Raw genomic sequence first — 26584 nt, forward strand, 5'->3', positions numbered from 1 at the left:
CCAAAGGCAGTCGTCCAACCAACTGAGCCGCCCAGGCGTCCCCAGAAAGTACATTTTAAAAGATGAGCAAGAAAAGGTGCATCTTGAAATATCGGAGGGGAACCTCACTGGAAGGCCTTGAGTGCCAGGCTGGCTTTGGCCTTTGTAGGGCGGTAGTCAGTCCAGAGTGACCAAGGGTGAGCTCAGGTAGGGGAGGAGGGTGAGGAATACAGCTAGGCTTGGTGTCCAGAAGGCTCTCTCTGGCCTAGATGAGGAGTGTGGATGGGTAGACCCAGTGGGGCCAGAGCCTGGGGTCAGGGGTTTGACCCAGGCCGCAGCAAGGCTGGAAGACCACGTATGTTTGGCCATTCATGAAGCTGAGACCCTTTTCTGCCATCCATGGCCTAGCCATGCTCACCCCTGCGGCTTGTGCTCTCTTCACTCCCATCATCCCATATCCATGTTTATGTGTGTATATGCATATATATATATATTTTTTCTTTCTCACATTTCCTTTCTAATATTATAAAACCACGTGTCATTCCTCAAACATTCCATGTTTGCTTCTCTCTCAGGGCCTTTGCTCAGGCTGTTCCATCTGCCTGGGACATCTTCCCCCCACCTTACCTTTTTCACCGCCAACATGGCCAACTCCTACTCATCCTTCGAATCATAACTCACTTGTCATTTCCTCTGGGAAGCCCTCCCAGACTGTCATGTACTAACCTTTATTATTATCTGTAGTACCCCGGATCCCAGTGGCCCATCTTCCCACAGGATTCTTCACTTCTCTAAGGTGGGCTCAGGCTTACTCTCTCCAAATCCCCAGTGCCAGATACAGGGCCTCGTCACACAGTGGCGCTCAGTAACTAGAGTGAACAAATACGGGGCCGAATGAGGAGCTAGGGAAGCTCAAGATGCCTGGACGATAATCGTGGTAGTAATTATGACTGTAGATCAAGGAACCTGTGATTTGGTCCTCACGACAAGTCTGTGAGACAGATGATTTTGTGATCCCCATTTTACAGATGGGAAAACTGAGGCCAAAGAAGTTAAGTCACTTGCTCACCCAGCCGGTAAGAGGCAAAGCTGGAATTGGAGCCCAGGCAGGCTGGGTCCAGAGGACACAATGTGACCCACATCGCTGGGCTGGAGTGGGGTGGGCCGATAGGAAATGGGAGTTTTCTCTCTGGCGTTTCTGCCCCTTGGATCGACAGGTGAAGAGAGGACAAGCAAACAGGTCGGGGATAATCATACACCATCTCACCAGAGCCACAGAAGTCGCCACAATGACATCCTGTTCGTTTGCTTGCCCTTGAGAGCGCCCTGTCCACATAGAGCTGACCGCTGCCCTGGTCCTGCCCACTCCAGAGGGGCTCCCCAGGTGTCCCGCTGTCAGCACCACGAGCCTCACGCTTCACGCCTTGTCCTGTTCGTTTCCCACAGATGTCATGGCATTCCCAGTACCGGAGCTCCAAGTTTCGCCACGTCTTTGGCAAACCAGCCAGCAAGGAGAACTGCTACGACTCGGTGCCCATCACCCACAGCGTCCAAGACAACCACTTCTGCGCCGTGAACCCCTGTTTCATTGCAGTCGTGACTGAGTGCTCCTGTGGGGGGGCCTTCTTCGTCATTCCCTTGAACCAGGTAAGGCCACCGGCTAAGCTTCGGGCCCACACAGCCCTCTGGAGATGGTGTAGACAGCGGAAGTAGAAAGAGCCTGGGTTTCTGGTCTCACGTGTGGCTTCAGATCCTAACCTTGCCTCTTGCCAGCCATGTGACCTTGAGTTCTTTCACTTCTTTGAGCCTTGGGTTCCTCATTGGGAAAAAAAGATACGTATCCTGGGATTTCTTCTTTTAGCAGTTGCCTAGCTACTCCCAAGACCTGTCTTCCACCCCACAGCAAAATAGCTCACTCCCGAATCAGATATAATTTGTAATGCATTGCCAGGCTCACAAGACGTTGGGGAAATGGCCAAAGCCACCTCCCCTCCCCAACAAAAAGAAGCAAATCTTGAGTCAACAGTCTGAGAGAGGGAAGCGGGAAGCGAACAGAAAGCAGTAGCTTGTCCTGTAGGCAAAGGTTACCAGTATAGGTTACACTATATGCAATTGCTGATGTTTCACTTTTTTTTTTTAACCCCAAAGGGGTAGTTTCATATAACTTAACCTAACAGCAGACCTTTTCAGGATCCAACCAAGCCTGAGTCGGCTCAAGGCAGAACGTCCAAAGGGACTAGCGGGATGCTGGCTACTAGTGCCTCTCGTTCCCAGCAGAGCCAGACAGGGAGTGTCCCCAGAGGAAAGCATCCCATATGTGGACAGAACTCCTACAGAGTGAAGTCAGGCATGTGAGCCACCATGAATTAGAGTCAGCTGAAACAAGGAACAACAGGCTTAGATACCCTGTCCCCCGCCCCCCGATGAAGGACTTCAGAAGTTAAAATCATAAATACAAAATAGAATCTCATACACTGGGTTTTCTGGTCCAAATGGAACTGAATTAGAAATCAGTTACAAAAGAGAAATCTTAAATCCCCCTTGAGGAGTATCTCACCAGCAGCCCACAATGAGATACTACCACGACCACCAGATCGGGGAACATGTGAGGAGCTAGGAATCGTGAGTGGTGGTGAGGATGCGGAGCTCGTAAACTCTCAGATGCTTCTGGGGACAGGGTGAACTGTCGCCTGTGTTTTGGAAACACATGTGGCAGTTTCTAGTGGAGAGGAAAATACACACACCCTGCGACCCCGAGATTCCGCTGCGAGGTATGTCCACGCAGTGTTTCTGTGCACCAGGACGCAGTGACGACACTGTGCGTAGCTTTGTGGTTCATATTGTCACCGAACTGCAAAAACTCAAATGTCCGAAGTATTACATAAATAAATCGTGATGTATCCATACTAGGGAACGTACATAATCATGAAAAAGAAACAACATACATACATACCACAACATGGATGAATCTTTTTTCTTTTAAAGATTTTATTTATTTATTTGACAGGGAGAAAGAGATTACAAGTAGGCAGAGAGACAGGTGGGGGCGAGAGGGGGGGAAGCAGACTCCCCGCTGAGCAAAAAGCCCGATGTGGGGCTCGATCCCAGGACCCTGAGATCATGACCCAAGCTGAAGGCAGAGGCTTAAATGACTGAGCCACCCAGGCACCATTTTTTTTAAGGATTTATCTATTTTTTTAGTTTTGTTTTTATTTATTTTTTTCAAAATATTTTATTTATTTATTTGTTTGACAGACAGAGATCACATGTAGGCAGAGAGAGAGGGGGACGCAGGCTTCCCGATTAGCAGAGAACCTGATACGGGGCTCGATCCCAAGACCTTGAGACCATGACCTGAGCTGTAGGCAGAGACTTAACCCACTCAGCCACCCAGGTGCCCCAAGATTTATCTATTTTAGAGAGAGAGAGCAGGAGGAGGGGCAGAGGGAGAGAGAATCTCAAGCAGACTCCTCACTGAGCACGCACGGCTCCCCACACAGAGCCCGACACGGGGCTCAATCTCTTGACGCTGAGATCAGACCTGAGCTGAAGCCAAGAGTCAGGACGCTCCGCCAACTGCACCACCCAGGTGCCCCAACATGGGTGAATCCTAATGACGGTTTGAGGGAAAGATACCAAAGAAATTATAAACTGTCTCCTTCTGTTTATATAAAGATAGATAGAGGCTAAATTAAACTCTACCTTAAGGGATGTATAAGTAAGTAGAAAAACTTTAAGAGCAAGCAAGAGACTGTCCAGAAAACCAGGATAACTATCACCACCTGAGGGAGGGGGGAGTTATGATTGGAAAGGGTCCCATGGTGGGGGGGTGGGGGGTCTCCTTTGTGTTGCCCATAATAGTTTATGTCTTAGCCTGAGAGGGTGGCAGATATATGGGTAATTTATTTTCCAGCAATTCATTAAGCTGAACACTTATATTTTATGCCTTTTTTATATGCTACGTTTCACAAGATTGCATACATAAAGATGATACTGTAGAGTTCATGTGATTTTACAGGCCATTGCTGTATAACTTCCAAGGAACTGATCATTTCAATCTTTCATAAACATTTCTAGAGAATAGGAAAAGAGGGACGGCTCCCCTCCTTGTTCTGTGAGCCAGTGTGACCTTGATTCCAAAACCAAGGAGAGAACAAGAAAGGAAAATGACAGGCCAGCCTCACTCAAGATGTATGTAAAATGGCTAGCAAACTGAATCTAGCAGTGAATTTTAAAAAAGATATATTCTAACCACGTTGGATTTATTCCAGAAACTGAGGACAGTTTAATATTAATAAATCTATAAATGTAAATCATTATATTAACAAAGGAAAGGAGAAATCCATATGGTAATCTCCATAAATACAGGAAAAAAGCATGGGTAAAGCTCAGTAACCATTCCTGATACAGATTCTTAGCAAACAAGGAAAAGAGAATTTCACTAACATAAGAAATAGAAGTTTTAAAACCTTTTGTTTAGATTCATCTCTTGCTAACATTCTGCCAGGTTTACTTTTTATCTCTTGTATATCTTTCTCTCTATATGCGTATGTATAGAAATTTTGTTTCTGGCCCAGAATCCAGCTGAGAATCGTTCATTATATTTAGTTGTCAAATCTCTTACTCTACTTTATTTCGTGATACTGACATTTTTAAGGAGCTTAAGGACAGCTATTTTGCAGAACATTTTAAAATTTGGATTTTTGACATTTTTTCCTCATGATGAGATATATAATATACGTTTGGGGCAAGAATGTTAAACAAATGACACTGTATCCTCAGTTGATTACATCGTGTGACATGTCAGTTTGTCCTATTATTGGTAATAATGGTGATATTTGATCTCCTTGTTAATGTGGTGCAAACATTCATAAAGATGCAATGTTAGAAATAGCCATTTAGGGATGCCTGGGTGGCTCCAGCGTTAAACATCTGCTTTTGGCTCAGGTCATGATCCTAGGGTCCTGGGATCGAGCCCCGCATGGGCTTCCTACTCAGCAGGCAGCCTCCTTCTCTCTCTCCGACTCCTCCTGCTTGTGTTTCCTCTCATGCTGTGTCTCTCTCTGTCAAATAAATAAATAAAACCTTTTTAAAAAAAAAAGAAGAAGAAGAAAAAGAAATATCCCTTTAAAATCAGCAATGAGTTTAATGGGTCATGCTGGCTGGCACCATAGGGCTGAAACACAAGTTAAAGATGTAAGGATTAAAAAGGAAGACATAAAACCACTCTTATTTATAGATTGATTGCATACATAAAAACTCCCCCAAAAATATGTGGTCAAATTATTAGAAAAATAGTAAGAGGGGCACCTGGGTGGCTCAGTGGGTTAAAGCCTCTGCCTTTGGCTCGGATCATGGTCTCAGGGTCCTGGGATCAAGCCCCGCATCAGGCTCTCTGCTCAGCAGGGAGCCTGCCTCTTCCCCTCTCTCTCTGCCTGCTTCTCTGCCTACTTGTGATCTCTGTCTGCCAAATAAATAAATAAAATCTTTTAAAAAAATAGTAAGAACATTTGGAAGGTGGCTGGGTGCAAAAAGTCAGGATACAAAAATGAATTGCATATTTGTATATCTAGAACACTTAGAATTTGTAAACATTTGCAGTGGAATAAAAGAAGATTGGATATGGAGGAATAAACAAGGCTTAAAAGGAGAAAATTGCAGAGCATTCTTGAAAGATCAATGTTAAAGATTAATATATGCTTCTACTTGTGATGAATTCAACTGCTCATTTCACTGCTCTGGCCATTACCTTTATGATAGCCTAAGATCTTTGCTAATTTGATAGAGGAAAGAGAATATCTTGTTTTAACTTACGACTTTTTTTAAAAAAAGACGAAAACCAAACATTTTCCCACACATTTGCCAATTAGTCATTTCTTTTGTGACTAGTCTCTGTTGATTTACTTAGGAGCAAGACTTACTGATCTCATTCATTTGTATGTACTTACTTTAGATCAGAGATATTAATCCTTTGCCTGCCATTCTTTTAATAAATATCATTTTTTGTCTGTTGTTAAAAAAAAAAAAGACCAATGTTAAAGATAACCCAAGTAAATGGAAATATGTACCATGTTCATGGATAGCCTCTCTTTCTCCCTCTCCTAAATCTCCCCAACATTCTCTTTTATAGGATGTATTCCACAGCGTATTCCTTTCTTAGGACACCATAATGTGATTACTTCGCATCAGAGTCATTTGTGTTCTTCTGCTAGTACCTCCTAACCTACTTGGAATAGTTGGGGGTTGGGGAGACAACTGGTACTTCGTGTGTGTGTGTGTGTGTGTATCTCACATTTTGGGCATGCGGTTAGTGCTCATAAATTTTCACTGATTGAACAAATTACCCAGGGATTATTCATCTGAATAAATACAGAGAATATCACTGGCAAAGGGAATGTCACCAGCCAAGGTGTGGAGGTGAGACTGTACATATGCCCAAGGCAGTAACGCAGAGAATGGTCTGGCCGGAACAAATGAATGCTCTGTGTCGAAGGCGAGGAAGGGAAGTACCTTGGGGAAGTTGATTCCGGCCAGATGAGAAGGGTCTTGAACGCCAGGCTGAGAAGTGTAAACAGTATTCTAGAGCTGAGGTTTTTCAAGCTGGGGAGGGACAAGTGTAAAATGGGATTTCTGCAAAGACTTGAACTTGAAGACCAGAGTTCAGAGGTTCCCTGGAGATGACCCATTTGACTTGTGTCTCCCATGCTTTGGGGGCTTTTAGAAGATTCTATCCGTCAAACAGACTATATCATAATTAATTAAATAATTAGTGTATTTTTCAGATTTTTATTACTCAGCCTCTTTCAGAGCTATCACAATTTCTTTTATTTTTTATTTTATTTTATTTTATTTTATTTTTTTGAGCTATCACAATTTCTAACTCAATGAACTACCGACTATAAATAGGTACTAACAACTGACTTAAGAAAAGAAGTTGCTTTGTTGAGATGGAGTGGACCTGGGTAGGGAAAGTGGACCTAATTTAGAAAGATAGGATGAGGGGTGCCTGGGTGTCCCAGCTGGCTGAGCATCTGCCTTCAGCTCAGGTCATGATCCTGGCATCAGGCCCTGCACTGGGCTCCCTGCTCAGCATGATCTCCAAGCACGCCAGGAGCTGGGAGCCATGAATCAGAGCTCACGCCTGCATGTCAGAACATAGATACTGATTCAGCAGGTCCGAAGTGGGGCCAGGCACTTTGCATTCTAGCCAGCTCCAGACCTGAATTTCAAATAAACACCGAATAACTTTTTTTTTTTTTTGCTTATTTTTTTCTTTGTACTTAAACTTTTTTGTGTTGAGAGCATTGTAGATTCACATGCAATTATAAGACCTAACACAGAGAGCTTCTGTGTACCCTCTGGCCAGTTTCCCCAATGGAAACATCTTGCAAGACTAGATAGAGTACAGTATCCAAACTAGGATATGGACGCAGATACAGTCTAGAAGCTGAACGCTGTCTCCAGCACAAAGATCCCTCCTGCTGCTCCGCCGCCCTCCACCTCCGCCCTCCACCTCCGCCCTCTCCTTAACCCCTGACAACCACTCATCTGTTCTCTTTTTTGAGCCTTGTGCCATTTTAAGAATGTCGTGTGAATGGAACCATACAACATGTAACCCTTTGGGCTTGACATCTGTCACTCAGCGTAATTCCCTGGAAATCCACCCGGGGATGGGTGATCCAGGATGGACCAATAACGCCTCCTTTTTCTATTGCTGCGGAGTATTAAGTGGTGTGCAGACGTTTGTTTGACCGTTCACCTGCCGAAGGCCACCGTGATTGTTTCCAGTTTGGGGCTGTTAGGAATAAAGCTGCTATAAACATTCATGTACAGGTTTCTGTGGGGACATGAGTAAGTCTCCGTTTCTCTGGGTGAAAGCCCATGAGTGCAATCTCTGGGTCCTAAAGTAGTTTCACATGGTTAGTTTCATTAGAAACTGTCAAGCTCTTTTTTAGTATAAGTAAAATAGTGCATGGAGTGTACTTACTCTAAAAGAATTATTTGTCATTTATCTGAAATTCACACATCCCTGGGCATCCTGTATTTTTATTCGTCAGTTCTGGCCTCCCTCCTCCCAGGGGATGCAGATGCTGCTGGTTTGCAGACTACGTTTGCACTAGCTAAGCTCTAATCTGGTTCTTTTCATATTTACAAAAGAATTTCAAACACAAAAGTAGATAAAAGCAATCCTAGGAACCCTTGTATAAGAATTTTCAAAGCTTTGCCGCTCTTGCTTTATCCATCCTTTTTTTTTTTCTGAAGCATTTTTTAAAGATTTTATTTATTTATTTGCTTATTTATTTAGAGCATGCAAGAGCCCAGGGAGGGGCAGAGGGAGGGGAGAGAGTGAATCAGTCAGGCAGACTCCACACAGAGCCCGACGACGTGGGGCTCCTGGGGCTCCTGGGGCTTGATCCAATGACCCCGAGATTGTAACCTGAGCTGAAATCAAGAGTTAGCCACTCAACTGACCAAGCCACCCAGGCGCCCCTTCCTGAAGTATTTTGAAGCAAATCCTGGACGTTTTGTCATTATACCCCCATAAACTTCAGGGTGCAGTTCTAAAAACTAGGCATATTTTCTGACAGAATTGCAGTGCCATTGATGGAAGCCCTGACAAGAACTCCGGTGTCACCCGATTCCCAGTGCATGTGGAGATACCCTTGATCGCTTTGTAAATGCCTCTTTGTGCTTGGTTCCTTTGAATCGGCGTCCAGAGAGGTGCACGCATCACATGTGGTTGTTCTTTTCTTGGGTAAACCCATGCAGTATGCGCGAGTAGGCATGGAGGGGAGAGGGAGAGGACACGCTTGCTGGGCCTTTGACCCAGTGCGTCCCAGCGGACGGGCCTGCAGGGTTAGCACGGACAGTGCGTACGCTGCTGCCTTCCTTAGCCCCTTCTGCGGGAAATACTGCCCCGTCGTGCAGATGAGGATGCTGAGGCTCAGAGAGATGACATCCCAAAGGCTCCTGAGCCCTGAGGGTGAGGACCAGAAGGCGGCTGAGCCCTGGGTGTGGCTGTGGGCCTCGCTCTCATTTCACTGGACTGCGTGCAGCGTCTCGGTTTGGGCTCTGGTTTCTAGGGGCTTCTCGTCAGTTACCAGGGATTCCATCCCAGCCAGGCACAAAAAGGTGTTGCTGAACTAGTGCCGTAAGAAGGAAGGGAGGGACAAATTAGCTGAGTATTTCATGGAGTGTGTACAGGAGCATCAGTGTGCATGGTGCCTGGCCTTGCCATGGCATCCTGGAGGTTATTCTTAGAAGGGCCAGGCTGCCCCAGGGGCCAGGGGACTCTGCAGGCGGCTGCCTTTCCTTCACTGTGACCTAGGGCCGGCCTGTTTGGAGGGAGGCTCCCGCAGCCTGGGCAACAAGGGCTGTGCTCGGGGAACGGAAGCGGCAGCAGCAGGAAGGTCTGGGGACAGGTGAGCCTGGGGCCTGGCTTGCAGCCAAGCCAGCCAAGCCACCCCTGGGGGTGTGTGGGGTGGACTTTGCTGTGAGGTGTGGTGGGTGGGGAGACATGAACACAAGGGCAGGCAGAGCCCTGGGGATAGGCCCAAGGGGTGGACCTCGTTGGAGGAGGTCAGATGGACACTGTGTGCCTGGAGAAAGAGAGGAGCATTGGAGGGCCAGACGGAGTTTCTAAAGCCCTCATCAGATCATGTCACTCCCCGGCTCAGTCCCCTCTGAGAGCTCCCCATTGCCTGCAGATCAATCCTGCCTTCTCATGAGCTTCTGTCTCTGGCCCAGCCATCGTGTTGAATCTCAGCCTTCCGTGGGGCGTACTTACTCCCTCCACACTCAGATTCCCCTTCTAGAAATGCAGGGCTGTGGGCCAGCATGGTGTGTCGCTTTCTGTTTTGTCTTGTTTTATTTTGTTGAAAGTCTCTTCCAGTTCCAGGCAGGTCCTCGTGAAAGTGGCCCACGATGCCAGTGTTGACTGTGCCAAGAGGACAGCCAGGGCGAGCAGGCCGCGAGAGGATGTACTCCCAGGTCCCAGGGCTCTGCCACCCTTCCCACATGACTGTGAACCCCTCTATTCCCCAGCTGCTGCATTGTACACGGGGATTCTTCACGGGGTGGTTGGGGGATAAATGAAATAAAAGGAGTGAAGCGAAGCACCCAGCACAGGCCTGGCACATGGATGACTCCCTGAATTACAGTCCCTAAAGAACGACGTTTACACGCCTCCTTACGGGTTTGTTCACTGGAGTACAGTCTAGGCATGGCTTTATTCACCGAGGGCATCCGGGCACAATCACCCGTCAGATGTGTAGGAAGAGAGGGCAGACCCTTGCGGAACAGTTTGACATCACACTGAGTATATCCCTGGCCCCCCTGAAGCATCCTGAGTGACAAGAACACCGGGTCGTTGTAATTCGCTCTAATAAACTGACACTGGCGAGTTTCCAGAGAGCTTGCCCTGTACTAGGCGCTGTCCTAAGTGCTTTACTTGGAGGAACTCACGTAATCGCTCACACCCTGCGACGTCCTACTATTGCCATTTCGTAGATGGGGAAAACTGAGGCATAGAGCGCTAAGGTCACTTGCCTAAGGTCACACAGATTAGTGCCACGGCAGGGACTCAAACCCAGGAAGCTGGAGTCAGCCTGCCCGCCTCACCTCTTCTACCTACCACCTCTGCCTCCCGTGTCCGCCCTGGGCAGTTGGAAGGGCCCCCGGAAGCTGTGACACTGTTGTGGGGATGGCTGCACCCCTGCGAGCGCTGGGGGTTGTAGCAATGGCCTCACCGCTGTCCCATCCCAGCAGCTGAGCTCTGCCCCCCTCAGAGTGTCCCCCACCTGCACGGCTCTGCCCTCTGTCCACTGTCCCATCCACTCCGCCTACCTCAGGGCAGCCCCACTGAGACTTGGAAGTGGCATGTCTCCAGGCTTGAGCGGCCGGCTCCTGCCCCCAAGCCCGAGCTCCGGCAGTCTGCGAGGGGAGCAGGGGTGCCCCCCTGATTTAGAGCTGCGTTCCCCATAAATCAGAGGCCTGCCCCGGCTGACTGCTGGCCTCGTGGACTGAAAGGCGGAAGTGGCCTCCTGATTATAAATGTCCCTGTCATGACAGGGCTTTCAGCAGCTCCGTCTCAGCCCAGGAGATGGGCTAATGAGGTCTGGTAACGTCCGACCTCAGCTCTGCCGGCAGGCAGAGCAGCCCCGGCAGAACAGGCTGCCATGCCCGGCCTCGGAAAATGCAGAGAAGTTGCCTGCGCTGGGTCTCTGTTTGGGAGGCCTGGGAGGAGTGCTGGCCTGGTGGGCTATGCCTGGCCTAGAAGCATCTCCCGGGTCTGCGGCACCCCCCTCAAGCCTCCGTGCTGCTCTGAAGGCAGCCACATGCCTTACCAGAATCCTTCGGAACAAAAATTAGGGTAGGGCTGTGGGCCAGAGAACAACTGGGTGTGCCAGAGCAGAAGACCCAGCGTGGCTCATGCCCTTTGACCCAGGAAATGGCCTAAGAGAAGGAAGGGCTGTGTGAGGAAGGGGGCAGGACACAGACGCAGGGCTGAGAGCCCTCCCACACAGCAAGGGCAGGGCACACTCACACCTGCCAGCCCCGGCCCTGGGCTGCAGCCCCGCCCCACCCCCCACATTTCCTGGGACCCTAGGCAAATCCCTCTGGGCTGGGCCCCTGAGCAAAAGCTGCTGGCCCTTATTCTAAGTCTCTGAGAGCCCTTCAAGATCTGCAGGTTTAGAACACATTTATGGCTAATCCGGGAAGGACTCATCTTTTCAGAAAGTTTGGAGCTTTGTGTTAAATACCTTTCATTTATTGCAAAATAAATGTTTTTGCAATAGTTTTATAGAAAGTTGGAAAATTTTTTTTTAAAAACCACGGAAGATGATTAAACTACCCATTTTCCACCATCTGGAGGTAACCATGAGTAACATTTTGGAGCACTTCCTTCCAGGCTTTTTTCCCCTCATTTTTGATACACTCGGGCAGGCACACACACAAACACGCTCTTAACAAAAGCTGTTGTTCTTTGAGCGCTTACTGTAGGACATCCCTGTTTGGCTTTTCATGCACAGTATTTCATTTTACCCTCGTAACAGCCCTGTGAGGAAGAGATGATTCTTCACGTTTTACACGCGAGGGGGAAAGCTTGCAAGATTTGAGCAGGGGCAGGACATGATCAGATTTTACACTTCTGAAAGCTCACGCATGACAGTGTGCAAAAGGGCGCAGAGGCGAGGCGAGAGGCTGGTGGCTGGATCAGTGGTCCTGTGCGGACCTGGGCCAGGGCCCACAGGTGCACCTTCTCTTCCTCCAGGCCTGGCTCCAGGCCCTTGCCCACTGCAGGGGGCAGGGAGCATGCACCTCTCTTCCTTGCTGAAGGGCCCAGATGCACCTCACACATCGCTCACAAACAACTCAAGTCCAGACTCTTCCCTTTTCTCTGTCTGAATGTATATATGAGGGTATGATCTTTTTTTCTGATGCATTTGAGGATAAATGACAGATTTCCTTGACCTCTAAATACTTAAGTGTTTCCTGAAAGTAGGAATATTCTCTTATATCACCGTATTCAATTATCAACTTCTGGAAGTTTAACATTGTGATCATACTTGAACCTACCTTTCATGTTCCAGTTTATCCGATAATGCCCGGTGGAGATTTTCCCCTCCAGTGTGGGATCTGGTCAAGGGTAAGGTGTCTACGACCCTTTCCCGAAGGGCAGGAGCTGGATTGGGCAGAGTATTTGTGAAGGGGAGCCCAGGACCACTGCTTGTGTTTGCAGAGCTACTACGATGGGTGCATAAGTCTCTGTGAGCCAGGGTCTCTGTGTCTGTTTGCTAGTGTGCCAGAGGGACCTGGAGGCCTCTGTCCGTTCTTGCGGTAGCTGTGGCTTGGAAGCCTTATGAAGCCAGATGGGAGACACCACTGCATCTTTGCTCAGTCTCAGCGGGGCCCGGTCTTGGTGGTTTCTGCAGAGCTGGGAGTGGTGAGGGAAGGAGAGGTGGTGGGTGTTCCTTGAGTCCGTCCTATTCCTGAAAGATCTTTTATAAAGACCCTGAAGCCATCGAGGTTGCGGGTTCATGTACTACACTTTATGCCGCCACCACCTTGCGCAGGGCCTGTCCTATGTATGTCGTGGATGTTGGCCAGTTTTCTTCTCAGCTGTCTCTTCCTCGTAGATGGAAAACTGGGTTGCAGAGCCTTCGGAGGGTGGGGCAGGGGGGCTTCAGCACCTGGGGTGGGATCGTGGATGTGGACAAAGCCTGCGTTGCCAGGCAGGGGGCCTGGGTCCTGGCGCCTGTTCCGCCAAGCCATGCAGTGCAATGTGTGAAAAGAGAGTGCTGGTCACTGCCAGCTCTGGGTTTCTATGACTGAACCCGTGTGGCAGTCCCACGACCTAGGAAACCCAGGTCTGTGTGCAGAGCTGGAAGTCTCCACTTGGGGCATCCGTCCACCCACACAGCAATTCTCAGCAGGCCAAGAGGGAGGGAAAGGAGGTGCTCGCTTTTTCTTTTTAATTGAAATACAGTTCACACACCACAAAATTCACCATTTTAAAAAACGTAGGATTCCGTAGGTTTTTAATATAGTCACGTGCTTGTGCAAACATCACAAAATCATTATGCAAAATAGAAACGGCATACCCATCAGCCGTCACTTCCTCCCGCCCCGGGTCCCGCGCAACCACTAATTTGCTTTCAGTCGCTATGGATTGACCCGTTCTGGAATTTTCATAGGTATTATCCAAGGTTCTGAGTATCGGGTACCAAAAGATGTATTAAGTTGCTCTTAACAGTGAAACCACAGCTGGCCATTTATGTGGAATCCTGCAATGTGTGGCTTTTGGGGTCTTTTTTCGCTTAGCGTGTTTTCAAGGTTTGTCCATGTCAAAGAGCGTGTTGGTTTTTCGTTCCTTTTTTTTTTCAGCCAAATAATATTTCATGATGTGACAGGTATATAGAATATACCACATTCTGTATATTCATTCGTCCGTTGATGGATATTTGGGTTGTTTCCACCTTTTGGCTATTATGAATAACGCCACTATGAACATTGGCGGATGAGCTTTTTGTAGGCCTGTGTTTTCATTTTTCTTGGGAATCTACCTCGGGGTGCAATGGCTAGGTCATGTGGTAACTCTGTTTAGCCTAGAAGGGAGCACCCGAGTGTTTTCCAAACCAGCTGCACCGTTTTTGCATTCCCACCAGCGGTGTCTGAGGGGAAATAGCCCTTGACTGAAAACCTACTATGCGCTAAGCACTGTGCTAGACCCTTTCCACACCTCATCTCCTGAGATCTTCACATGAACCCCAGGAAATACCTATTATTGCCTCCATTATCTGAGGAAGACACTGAGGCCCGGAGAATCACCAAGAGAGCAGTCGTAGGACCTAGATTGACACCCTGTCTGTCCCTTACGTTTTCCTGTCTACTCCGTGATTGCTGCCTGCCGAGTGACCATCCACATGCTTATGTGGGATTAGCCTCTCTTCTCCCCAACACTCCTGGGCACTGTTTTGCAGACGGGAAAGTTGGACCCCCACTACCCAAGGGTCTGCGGGCACGGAGGGAATGTCTTAGACATCAAGTGGAATCCTTTTAATGATTTTGAGATCGCCTCCTGTTCTGAAGATACCACAGTGAGTGTCTGCGTGAGGCGGTTCCCTTTCCCGAGAGGAGCGGGCTGGGGGCATGGGGAGGTGGACTGATGGGTGTCTGTTCTTAGCTCGGGTGCTCCTAACCCCCTGATCCTTCATGAGGCGAGGTCAGTGTGGGGGGAGGGCTCAGGGAGATTGTGCAGGAGAAAGTCTGGGCTCTGGGACTTGCCCACATGCCCAGCATACCCGCAGCACCTTATCTGGAGCCTCTGGCACTCTTGGGGTTGCCCTCCTGGTTTTAAATCCTGGTGACCAGGAAATAAATATGTGTTGAATTGAAAGCAAAGTCTGCCTGAAAACCCTGTGTATCTCTGAGGGAAAGGGGCCATACAGTCACTCAGGGGCCTGAGAGATCTGAACGACAACGGAGAACATCAAGTTTCTGCCATCCCCTCTGTGTCACCCCACCCCCCCCCTCCATTTGTATGCCTCCGTTACCGGGAGCTGACTTTCTGCTGTGCAAGCCCCTTCCATTCTCAACAATACTACTCTGAAAGGAAGTCCCAGCGCTTCTTCCCGGGCCCTTCCTGTGGAGTATAGGCCATGACCCCATCCAGCCTGGCCTTCTGGCCCTTTATCTTTCCTCTTTCAGGCCATCCAAGGGGGCCACTCCAAAGGAAAGACATTGGCCCCACCCTGTTCTGCGCCAGAGACTGCACTGGCTCCCTAGTGCTCTGATGATAGAGCACAAACTCTTGCTCCTGACCTTTGAGGCTCTAGCCTGAGCCTTGGGACTAGGAAGGGTAGACGACTGTCCTTGGAGAGATAGTCTAGGCTGGGAAGTGGGTTTGATCTGACATCCAGCCTGGGAGTCAGGCCTGTGGCCAGCCCAGCTGCCCACAGTGCAGGCCATTAGGATGGCAAAGATTACCAGGAAGCAGATTTGGAGGCCTGGGCTCAACTCTGGCAATGCGAGCCCCGACTTGGGCTGGAAGACCTTGGCAAAGCCTCTGTCCCTCTGAGGGTTCCAAAGAGATGGATACAGAGAGCACTCCCCGGGCCCTTCTGCTGGGCACTGCCAGTTCTGTGGCTTAGGGTGGCCTGGGTACCAGGTGACCCTGGCTAACAGCTCCCCTTACCCCCGCTGTATCTCCCCTGAAAGATTAAGATCTGGGACATCCCCAAGCAGCTGCTGACAAAGAACCTCACAGCCTGCAAGAAGGAGCTAATGGGCCACACCCGCAGGGTGGGCCTGGTCGAGTGGCATCCCACGGCTGCCAACATCCTCTTCAGCTCTGGCTACGACTTCAAGGTGGGTCCGTGCTCTCGTTTCCTGGGGCCCCCCTAACATGACCGCACTGGGCACTTCAGACAACAGAAATTTACCCTCACTTCGTTCTGGAGACCAGAAATTTAAAATCAAGTTGTCAGGAGGGCCGCGGTCCCTCGAAGACCCTAGAATGCTTCCTCCTGTGCCTCTTAGAACTTCCGGTGGCTCCGGGCATTCCCTGGGCTGCACCTGGGTCACTTCGGCCTGCCTCCAGCTTCGTGCAGGCTTCTCTGTGTTTCTGTGTGTTCTCTCATCTTTGGAGCAGGACACCTGTCAGCGGATGCAGTGTCTACCCCAGTCCATATGACCTCATCATAATTAGTTACATCAGCGAAGACCCTGTTTCCTAATAAGGTCACATTCTGAGGCTCCAGTGGACATGAGTTTTTGTGGTCGGGGCAGGGGGACACTGCAGGACCTTAGTCGTCCTGGAGGGGGTGGGCTGGATCCTATCCAGAGAAGCTTCCCACTGCCCCACTGACAGCCAAGCTGGCAGTCTATGGGTCCTGGGGATGGGGAAAATTCATGGTGGAGGAGCCCTGGATTCTATTGCAACTCAGTCTCTGCCTTGCAGTAGGAACTAGGAAAGTCCCTTGACTTTTCTAGGCCTCAGTTTCTCCTTTTGTACATGAATGGGGTCGGTGTGACCATAGCCGTGGCTCTGAAACTCTTCCCTTCACAACACAGGGCTTTATGGAGGCACTTTGGGGACCTCTCTAATGGATCAAGGATGGGATGGGAGCGGTTGACAGAGCCTCTGACCCCCTTCTGATCAGAAGTGCTCTTTCACCTGTGTATATGGGCTGTGTCTGCAGGGCCACCCTATATGGTTGTGCAAGGAACTCTGCACACAGCTCCACGGGGTGCAGGTCACGTCATGGGCTATGGGAATGGATCTCCCTGGAGCTGTGCAGTGCACAGCCTCTGCAGCTAAACGTGGCAGCCCTCTATCTGTGTGAGGTGGAAATGCTGCTTATCAGTGTGTGAGAGCCCCTGGACTAGCTCATCTCTGGGGTCCTCCCAGCGTGGATGGTTTGTCACTCCAAAGCAGATGGTGTTTTCTTTTCGCCGCCAGACAGCCTGACTCCCGGCTTCCCCTCCTGCCACACAGCGGCTTCAGCCAGCAGATCCAGCCTCCCACCCAAGGCTTCTTGGCCAGACTGCCATCTGTGGCTTCCCTCCTGGGGATACCGTGTTTCACTGCAGCCTGGCAGGCGTGCAACCGTGGGAGCCCGGGTGGGGGTGGCTGCTGTGCTCAGAAACAGCTCATTGCCGTGCAGGTGATGGTCTGGAACCTGGACACAAAGGAGTCTGTAATCATGAGCCCCGTGAGGACGATTACTTGCCACCAAGGCGTGATCCTCTCCATGTCCTTCAACACCAATGGCAGCCTGCTGGCCACCACCTGTAAAGACCGCAAGCTTCGGATCCTCGACCCCCGGGCCGGGACTGTCCTCCAGGTCTGTGCCGGGCTGGGGTCTGGCTTGGGGGCAGAGGAGCAAGGGGTGGTGAGGGCCTGCGGGAGGCTAGTAATGCTGTGGGCATTGTGGCCAAGCCTTCACATGTGCTATCTCTCTGTCCTCTTGGCCCTGCTGGGAGGTGGGATGTGTCCCCTGCATTCTTTGGATGAGAAAACGGAGGTTAAGGAGAGGTCAGGTGATTTGCCCACCTTGAAAGCTGAGTTTTGAACCTAGTTAACTCCAGAACTTGCCGGTGTGCCTAAGCTCTGTCAGGAGGCCCGTCACTCCTGCCGGTCTGCTGTGTGACCAAGGACAAGCACTTTCTGTTCTCTTAGCCTTCGCTTCCTTATCTGCAACAGTGGGCTGTCAGTCCTTCCTCTAGAAGGATTGAATGAGATAACTCAGGTGACAGTGCCCGCCCCGCCCATTGCCTTGCATACAGTGAACATTCAAGGATCTCTCAGCACGAGCACAGAGGTGCGCTGAAGTTTGCCTCGATCATAGCTCAGAAAAAGCTCAGTAAAAATAGAAGTTGAGCCCCCAGATGGATGGGAGGATCTCTGGAAGGCTTCCTGGGGGTGGTGTCTCTGGAAAGATTCTCTAAGCAGAGCTAGGTAGTGAACAAGAAAGGCATTTCAGTAGAGCAGCAAAGGCAGGGAGGCCAGGGACCCTAGCTGTGGCCCACGAGCCCCTGACCACACATGTCCATCCAGGAAACCAGCTGCACAGGGCACCGGGCCAACAAGGTGCTGTTTCTGGGGAACCTGAATAAGCTGCTGTCCACGGGCACATCCCAGTGGAACAATCGGCAGCTGGCGGTGTGGGACCAGGTGAGTATCCCGTGCAGCCCTACCCTGCCCCTCACTGTTGTCTATAGCTGAGTTTTGGCTTCGTTCGCTTACTCACTCGTTTGTTTGTGCCCTTACTCGTTGCCCAAGCACGTACTTAGCAGAGCCGGCCGGTGCTAAGGGTGCTGGGATGCAAACTGGGGGGCTGCTCAGACCTTGCACATCTTCTCGTTTGAGGAGGGAGTGACCGTGGTGTGGGGATCAGGGGGAGGTGGCCGTGTCTGGACCAGGACGAGGGGTGGGGGTGGGGGGAGAGAGAGAAGATGTGCTTCTGGACAGAAGGAACAGCTGGAGTGAGGGCTTGGAGGCAGGTGGGCAGGAGCAGCAGCTGAGGGGGTGAGGGAAGGGCCAGGCCAGGCACTGCAGGAGCGCTTGGCTAGAGTTCAAAGACTAGACAAATCGCTTCCTCTCTCTGACCTCCTCCTCCATCAAATAATCAGACAAGCAGGGGAGGGCTGGTGTGCCATCAGGGGTGTGAGAGGTGATGGGTTGGAGGCAAAATGCCTGCAGGATAAAAGGGGGTGGTCTCTCTCCCTCTGTTTCCTTCCCTCTCTCATGCACGCGTGCACACACACACACTCACCCAGAGCCCCTTGGCAGGGATTCCCATCTCCAGGAACACCACTGAGGACCTCCAGGAGTGACCCACAGGCCTTCCTGGTCTCCTTTCCTTGTAGGACAACCTGTCCCAGCCTCTCTTCGAGATGGACCTGGATGGCTCCTCGGGCGTGCTGTTTCCCTTCTATGATGCGGACACCAACATGCTCTATGTGGTGGGGAAGGTGAGCCTGGTGTGGCAGGGAGGGGGCTGCCTGAGCCCCTGAGGCAGGGAGCAGGGCTACCCCAGCCTAGCCCTACCGCTAGCCCCACAGCAACCGGGGGCCCTGGGGGTTCAGGCCAGGGAGAGGGATGGGGAGGGCTTTCTGGACACTGTCTCCCTGCACTGGGCACGTACCCTGTCCCACCATCCTGGCTCCCAGGGAACACCCAGGGCCAGGGCTTTGGGCAGACACCCCAGGCTTATCGCTCCTCCGGTCTGGGACCAGATGAGGAGGCCCCATCGGTGTTTCTCAATAGGGGTACCTTCGAATTTGGGCTGGAGCAGGTTTTCATTGGGTAGGACTAACTGGTACTTGACATCGTAGCTCCTCCCCACCAGTGCCTGGAGCAGCACTCTGTCCCTCTCTCCCTTCCCCAGTCACTAGGACAGGGACAACCAGAAATGCCCCAGAAGTGTAAGATCACTGGACGGTCTCGGGACCCACCACTGCTGACCTTTTTGTGCAGCTGGGAGTGGGACTCAGGCCTGTGCTCCCAGAGTTTCTGCCTTGGAGGCACATAGGTGGGCTTTGGGTCATGATTGGGAGAATCGAGTGTTGAAATGAGGACCCCTTGCTGCTTTAACGGCAGTTCCCTGGTGTTTTCTTATGTGAGGTGGCTTCGCCAGCCCTTCGGTCACTGTGAATGCCAGGTTTCTGCTGCATGGCCGTGGGGAGCCCCGGGGGGGCGGATGGGACCCGGCTCTGAGTTGTACCCTCCTCCTCCTCAGGGAGATGGAAACATCCGCTACTATGAGGTGAGCGCCGACAAGCCTCACCTGAGCTACCTGACAGAGTACCGCTCCCACAGCCCGCAGAAGGGGATGGGTGAGTATGGAACACTGGGGACACGTGGGGTCTGGGGAGACAGGAGCGAGTCAGATGAGGGCCCCACCCTGGAGAGGACCCCATTCAGGAGGGCAGAAGGTGGATCAACGCGGACTCTATGGGAGCTCTGATGGAGGTGTGTAGGAGGTTCTCTGGGAGCAAGCAGCAGGAAGTCGAGGAAGGCTTCCCAGAGGAGGCAACACTCGAGGAGCCTAAAGGGGAGCGGAGCACAGTATGGGGAGAGAATGAAGGCATTCTAGGCTGAGGTAGGGCAGTTACAGCAGCAGCCACAACATAAGAGAGACTGACCTAGGAGAGCCCCTATTCTCTAAGTGTATTTGGGAATAGAAAAAAAAAAATGAAAGAAGACACATCTCTATGTTGTCTATAAGAAACACACTTGAACATGAAGACACAGCTAGATTAACCACAAAGGGAAGGAGAAGGACACCATGGTAACACTCATCAACAGGACGGGGGCAGGAGCTCTGTTCAGAGCAGCTCGGGCGCAAGCTGGTGGGGAAGACCAAGTCTGATTACTCCAACCCCATTTCCCCAGCACAGGGCCCAGCCCAGTGTAGGTATTTGCTCATGAACTGTCTGTAGACGGAAGCGGGGTGGGAGGAGGGTACTCTCTGCTCACGCCCAGGTGTGCACTCTGGCTTCGCCCCTCACCCTGGGTCCCTGTGACCCCAGCCCAGCCAGAACCTCTGAGCCCTCCTTGGCCATCTGCCCGCAGGTGTCATGCCAAAGAGAGGCCTCGACGTCACCTCCTGCGAGATCTTCCGCTTCTACAAGCTGATTACAAGCAAAGGCCTCATTGAGCCTATATCCATGATTGTACCCCGGCGGGTAAGGGTGGTGTGGCCATCTGTGAGGGAGGCGGGAGCCCCTTCTGAAGAAGACATGCCCTGGGAGCTGGAGCCCGGAGCCCATGCCCTTGGGGTAGCAGCAATGAGGCTGGTGGCCACTCCTCAAGGGAAAGGCCTTTCTCATTGTCAGTGCAGTGTTGCTGGGAGCTAAGGGTCCTGAGACCAAACCGTCTCTGCTCTTGAGTTGCTGTGTGACCTTGGACATGTCCCTTTGCTCTCTTGGCCTTGGTTTCTTCAACTCCTAGGTGGGGAAATCCTGGACCCCAGCTCCCTTAGGGCCCTCCCATCTGGGAAGCCCCTTTGTCACCTCAGTCCTCACTTCTGGCTTCTCCTCCAGTCGGAGTCTTACCAAGAGGACATCTACCCGCCTACGGCAGGAGCCCGGCCCTCTCTGACAGCCCAGGAGTGGCTCTGTGGGATGAATAAAGGTGAGGGGGGGCAGACAGAAGGCCCCTTGCAAATGTGAGGTGAAATGGAGTGTCCAGTCATCCCAGGTAGCTGAGAGGGGTTTGGCCTACAGTTGTATTCTCCCATAACCCCGTGTCCTTGACAGTGAGTCCCCATTGGCTAGGATGGTCCCATATGGGTCCGAGAATGGAAGGCTTGTCCTAAGTGGCTCAGGACAGTCTTTCCAAATCAAGGCATTTTGCTCCATGGAACACTTCTTGAAACTCCAGACTGTGCAGCGTGAGTAGGTAGTCTCGGCCCCAGGTCCTTGCCCATCTTCCCATCCCCACCTTTGCAATTACTTTTCAGCCTAAGAGACCCTAGTCTAGTCAGCAGCTCCCCGCTGCCCACCCCTGCCCCAGGCCCTTCCTCCCTGTGCTCACCACCCCCTGCCCTGTCCACCTAAGGGCTACCCCAGAGGAGGCAATGTGTGCTCTTGGCCCCACCGCGGCTCCTGCCTCTTCCTTTGGGTGACACTTGGTCTGTTCCTCTCTGGACTTCTCGCCTCTTCTGTGACTGCTACCTTGGCACCCACCCACCCCTACCCCCAGCCCCCGCCCAGCTTCTCGGGGCTGTTGGGAGGATTCATGAACTGGTAGAAGGCAGAGCGCAATGCATACAGGACTGTCCCTGCAAAGCAAGGACAAGTCTTCACTGGAGCCATTCGCAGTGTTTGGGGGCAGCTGCAGGTGTGCACGCAGATGCCCTGGCAAACCAGGCCTCGCTTAGATGACCCCGTGGGGATGTGTTTGCGATCTGGGTGCCCCAGTGTGGGGGCTGGTTCTTGTCTGCATGCGGCCAGAGCTCCACTCCTGTCCATCTGCTCATGAGCCCTCAGTCCTCACACGGCCCTTTGCTTCCCTCCCAGGCCCAGTCATGGTGTCCCTGAGGCCCTGCTCCGAGCTCCTGAACCCACAGCCACTGCTCCCAGAGACACCCCCGTCCGTCTCCATGGCCCCCTCCAAACAAACAGACAAGGTGGTTGTAGACAATGGCCGGAGAGCCTTCTCCCGTCTGGAGGAGAAGGTGCCCAGGCAGGGAGCAGCAGAACACAGGCTGGAAGAGAAGACCCCTCGGCTCACCAATGGCTTCGACATGGAGTGTCCCCCACCAAAGACAGAGAACGAGGTGGGAACGAGGAGGGCAGTGCGTGCACTGGGATGGTCGGGAGAAAGTGAGCGGTGAAGACGGCCAGCCATGGGGCCTGGCCTGGCCTCTTGACTTGCTTTGTGACCTCATTGACCAAACAGGCAGTGAGCGCTGTGGTCTGCCAAGATGGCGGGTGTATATCCAGATGGCGGAAAACCGTCTGCAAGATGCGGAGGGTTTGATTCCGTATTGGAGTCCCTCCCAGTTCTGACGCTAGGATTTTCTGTTTTCAGAGTCAACATTGTTAAGCGCCCATTTGTTAAGTGCCTACCACGTCCCAGGTCCTGTGGTAGGCACTGTGGCTTATGACCTGACTGAATTTTCTCCCCAGCCCTGGGGGTCAGTTTATAGTGGCTAAAAACACAGGGGCCGGCATCTCACAGAGGAGTCCTGGTCCTGCCTCTGCTGAACACTGACGGGAGGACCTCAGAGCCAGGGGCTGAATCTCTCTTGGCCTCGGCGGCAGGGGGTGGGGGAAGGGGTACTTACACTCCCACCCCCGTAGGGGTGCGAAGATCCTCAGGGGAGCACCCAACATCTACGACGGTTCCCTATGCCACAACAATGACGCTAACGCCCAGGTTCATCTTCTGACCCCGAGGTTCCTAGAGGAGGAAATTAAAACTCAGAGAGGCTACGGGGTGCCTGGGTGGCCCAGTGGGTTAAAGCCTCTGCTTACGGCTCAGGTCATGATCCCAGGGGTCCTGGGATCGAGCTCCACATCGGGCTCTCTGCTCAGCAGGGAGCCTGCTTCCCTTCCTCTATCTCTGCCTCTCGGCCTATTTGTGATCTCTGTATGTCAAATAAATAAATAAAATCTTTAAAAAAAAAACAAAAAACAAAAAACCTCAGAGAGGCTAAGTAACTTGCTGAGGTCACATCATTTAGCTAGTTTAGTGGTGAGAACTGTAGCCTCCAGACTTCAGGGCCATGCATCCTTTCCTCTATCCCACAGGGCATCTAAGGAGGCAAAAAAAAAAAAGTCTGACACATCGAGTCATTAAGACTTCATTTATTGGGTGAAGAATGGTTTTATAAAGTTCTGTAACGGCCGCTCCCTTGAGCCTCTGTCTGTGTGGAAAGGGGGCGGTGGTTTGTCCTTCCCGAGGGTGTTCTGGCCCCTCACATCCGGGGCCACCGCGTGATCTCTCCCTCTGCTCTGTGCTTTCCCAGCTGCTGCAGATGTTCTATCGACAACAGGAGGAGATCCGAAGGCTCCGAGAGCTGTTGACGCAGCGTGAGGTGCAGGCCAAGCAGTTGGAGCTGGAGGTCCAGAACTCGCGCATGGGCTCACAGAGGTTCTGAGCAGAGCGTGCTGCCCTCCCCACCCTCAGGGACACCACTCGGCTCCACGGGGAGGTCCAGAACCAAACCAGAAGTCCCCCAAGAACAACCACTATTTCTATATTTTTTACCAGAAAACGAAAACTCTCGGTTGCTGGAAGATTCTAGTGGGAGGGGTGTGGTGCCGTTTTCTACTTGCCTTCTCAAAACAGGTGTCTGAATTGACTCTTTTTAGACAACAACTTGCCTTCGGTTTTGTTCTGTGTTTAAGGGTCCACGGCGAGCTGTCACTTCTCCAGGAAAAGAACACTATAAAGTTAGAGCTGGAAGGACCCAAGAGGGGAAGCTGCCTGTGATTTTCAAACTGTCCACAGGGTGGGAGGAAGCCTATGCAGGAGGGCTGTGCTCCCTACCCCCACCCCATTCCAACCAGACAGCTCCCCTTCTTTCTGATTTATATATTGGCTTCCATGGAATACATAGTTCTGTTTCTGAAAAAACATTGAGAAGTTTGAAAAGCAGTGATCTGGCCCAATTCCTCATTTTACAGGTGGGGAAACTGAGGCCCAGAGAGAGACGAGTGACCAGGGTCCACAGAGGGTTCGTGGAAGGGCTGGGTCAAGCTTCTGGTCTTCTGGGTCTGTCTTTCTGCTGCTCCCGGTCTGATGCATCTCTCAAGCCCGCAGGGCAGGAATCTGTTTATTCTGGGTTCAGCAGTGACCTCTTACAGGTCCTTCCCTCTCTGGTCTCAGTTTCTCCATCTGAACCTGGGGACCCTGGGGTGTGCTGCCCTCTACAGGATCTGCCTCCTGAGACTAGAAGCCATGGCCTTGACCTGAGGAAAACTACCCATAGCAATGATCTGGGTCGGCTGCAGGAACTCACAAGACATTGGTGAACCAGCAGAGGAAGTTTAACTGTGGGGAAATAAGTCAAGCTTTGGCCCAGTGCTAGAACACAGAGAGGAAGCCCACACCATCCTCTCTTCAATCGCCATCAGCCAAGTGTGGACAGACACTTATCTCTTTTGTGGGGGAGCAGACATCAGGGTGGTTCCTGTGACCACTGACGGCCACAGAGCCGTCCGCTCCAGGATAGAGGCAGGTAGATTTTGGTCTACGAGGCAGGGAGCCCCAGCGCTGTGGGATGCCTGCAGAACCCCATGGCCACCCCCTTCTGGAGAGGGATGACTGCACTAGGGAAGGGAGTAGGGCCAGATGACCCTGAAGTTCCCTTCTAGCCTGAGAGTAATATGTCCCTCCCTTGTGAAACTGCGTCCTGCGCCCATTCGCTAAGGTTCTTTGTCAGTGGCCAATACGCAGCCGAGCTAGAGATGGAAAATGTCAGAAATTAAATGAGCCCTGATGGGATTTTGTCCGCTGCACAGGGCAATCCTGGAGCTAAGGTGGGGACGGGAGGCGGCCCCACCGCCTGGTAGGTTTCAGCCCAGGCTGTACGTGAGAGTCCTCTTAGGAGGGTTCGAGAAATACAGATGCCTCGTCCCAATCCCAGGCCAGTTGAAGCTGAATCTTTGTGTATATTGTTCTGAGTTTCCAGGTCATTCTGCAGTACAGACTGGAGAGCCACTGAGCTGGCCCATCTGTACCTATCTGCAGTAGAGATAAGGATAGAGAATGTCAGACCGGCTCTGGGACCTAACCCCCTCCTCTGAATCCGGGCTGGAAGTGTCCCGTGTCTCTGTGGGACCCCTGGCTACAACTTGATGAGGGCTCTGTGACCCCGAGCGCCCCCTCCCCTAGCCATGGCTTGGTCCCCTTGTCTGCCTACACACACCAGACCCCGCATCCTGTCTTGTTGACTTGTCCCTGGGGCTCACCAGAGGCCATGTCCCAGGTGTTGTGAGGGAACAGAGCTCCCCTGGGTGGGGCTGCCTCTCCCACCTCATAGGCAGTCAGCTCTCTGCAGTTAACAAAGCCCTTCCACCTCCACTCCCTGGCATGTCCAGCTCTAATTCTAACATGGGCCAGGCGGGCATCGCCCCCCTGGTCAGAATGATGACACTATCCCCATGTCATTCCCAGAGAATGAAGAAGGATCACGCCCACAGGCACTGGCCTCAAACAGCCGGAGTTGGGGCTGAGTCTGGGGCGCCTCCCAAATGTTCCTCTGAGCAGAACCTTCTCAGGCTCTTAAGGGACCCAGACCTCATGCTTAAAAACAATGTGAAGGCATCTGTGAACAAACTTGTTTTTTGGGTTTGCTTTTTTTTAAACTAGAGTAAATTATTTAAATTATTTCACAGCAAGGGAGAGGGATAGGTAATTTTTATCAAATATTTTTTTAAGCCATTTTTTAAAATTGCATTTTTGTTTATGTTCTTGACTGATGAAGCAGAGGTTGCCCAGCATCTGCAGGGCCAGGCCTGCACACTCAGGGCAAAGCAGAATGTGCACTCATCTCTTTACTCCGTCCTCTGGGAGGCCCCTGACCGTTGACTCAGGAGCTTTCTGAGAATGAAGACAGCACCGGGAGATGAGCGCTGGGGCGTATCCACCTTAGCTCTACAATAAATGTTCTTCCTGGAACTAAATTTAAGATTGTATCATAGAGGGAAGAAGGAAATCAAAAATAGATCTATGCTTTTAATATGAAACTGTGCCTGAAATAGTCTGATTGTTTTAATGTTGTTTCTGAAATTCCTTTTACCTTTGTAAAAAAAAAAAAAAATTAAGAAATAAAAATGAAAATAAATAGATGTGAAATCGTGCAATGGAAAGAATGTACCAAAATAATAAACAACATCTGCCTAGACATTTTAATACCTGGAACTTTCCTTTTCTTGATTTGTTCTACAAATACCAATTAAATTATCTACTTGTTTGGACCAGAGACCGGGCTGGGAAACAGATAAAACAGACTTGGTCCCTGCCCTCTGAAGTTTTTAGTTATGCTTGGAAGGAAGATGAGGGCCAGGTTAGGGGAAGTGTGGGCTGTGGGTAAATAAGCAAGGTGGGCTTCCTGGAGGAGGTGAAATTTCGGCAGACACCTGA

The 26584-nt window shown here is 51.3% G+C and overlaps 1 protein-coding gene across 1 annotated transcript in view; it reads left to right on the forward strand.

Moving 5' to 3' along the window:
* CORO2A (coronin 2A) overlaps positions 1-26353 on the forward strand; it is a 53170-nt gene extending 26817 nt beyond the window's left edge. Inside the window, exons 2-12 of the mRNA XM_044265278.1 lie at positions 1426-1626; positions 14463-14579; positions 15700-15849; positions 17148-17327; positions 18041-18157; positions 18853-18957; positions 19725-19821; positions 20561-20673; positions 21031-21121; positions 22009-22268; positions 23463-26353. Of these exons, the coding sequence (XP_044121213.1) occupies positions 1426-1626; positions 14463-14579; positions 15700-15849; positions 17148-17327; positions 18041-18157; positions 18853-18957; positions 19725-19821; positions 20561-20673; positions 21031-21121; positions 22009-22268; positions 23463-23594 (1563 nt within the window). The 3' untranslated portion in view covers positions 23595-26353. The remainder of the gene's footprint in view (positions 1-1425; positions 1627-14462; positions 14580-15699; positions 15850-17147; positions 17328-18040; positions 18158-18852; positions 18958-19724; positions 19822-20560; positions 20674-21030; positions 21122-22008; positions 22269-23462) is intronic.
* The last annotated feature ends 231 nt before the right edge of the window (positions 26354-26584 follow it).

This window comes from Neovison vison, chromosome 9 (genome assembly GCF_020171115.1).
Source record: "Neovison vison isolate M4711 chromosome 9, ASM_NN_V1, whole genome shotgun sequence".
Classification (NCBI taxonomy): Eukaryota; Metazoa; Chordata; class Mammalia; order Carnivora; family Mustelidae; genus Neogale; species Neogale vison.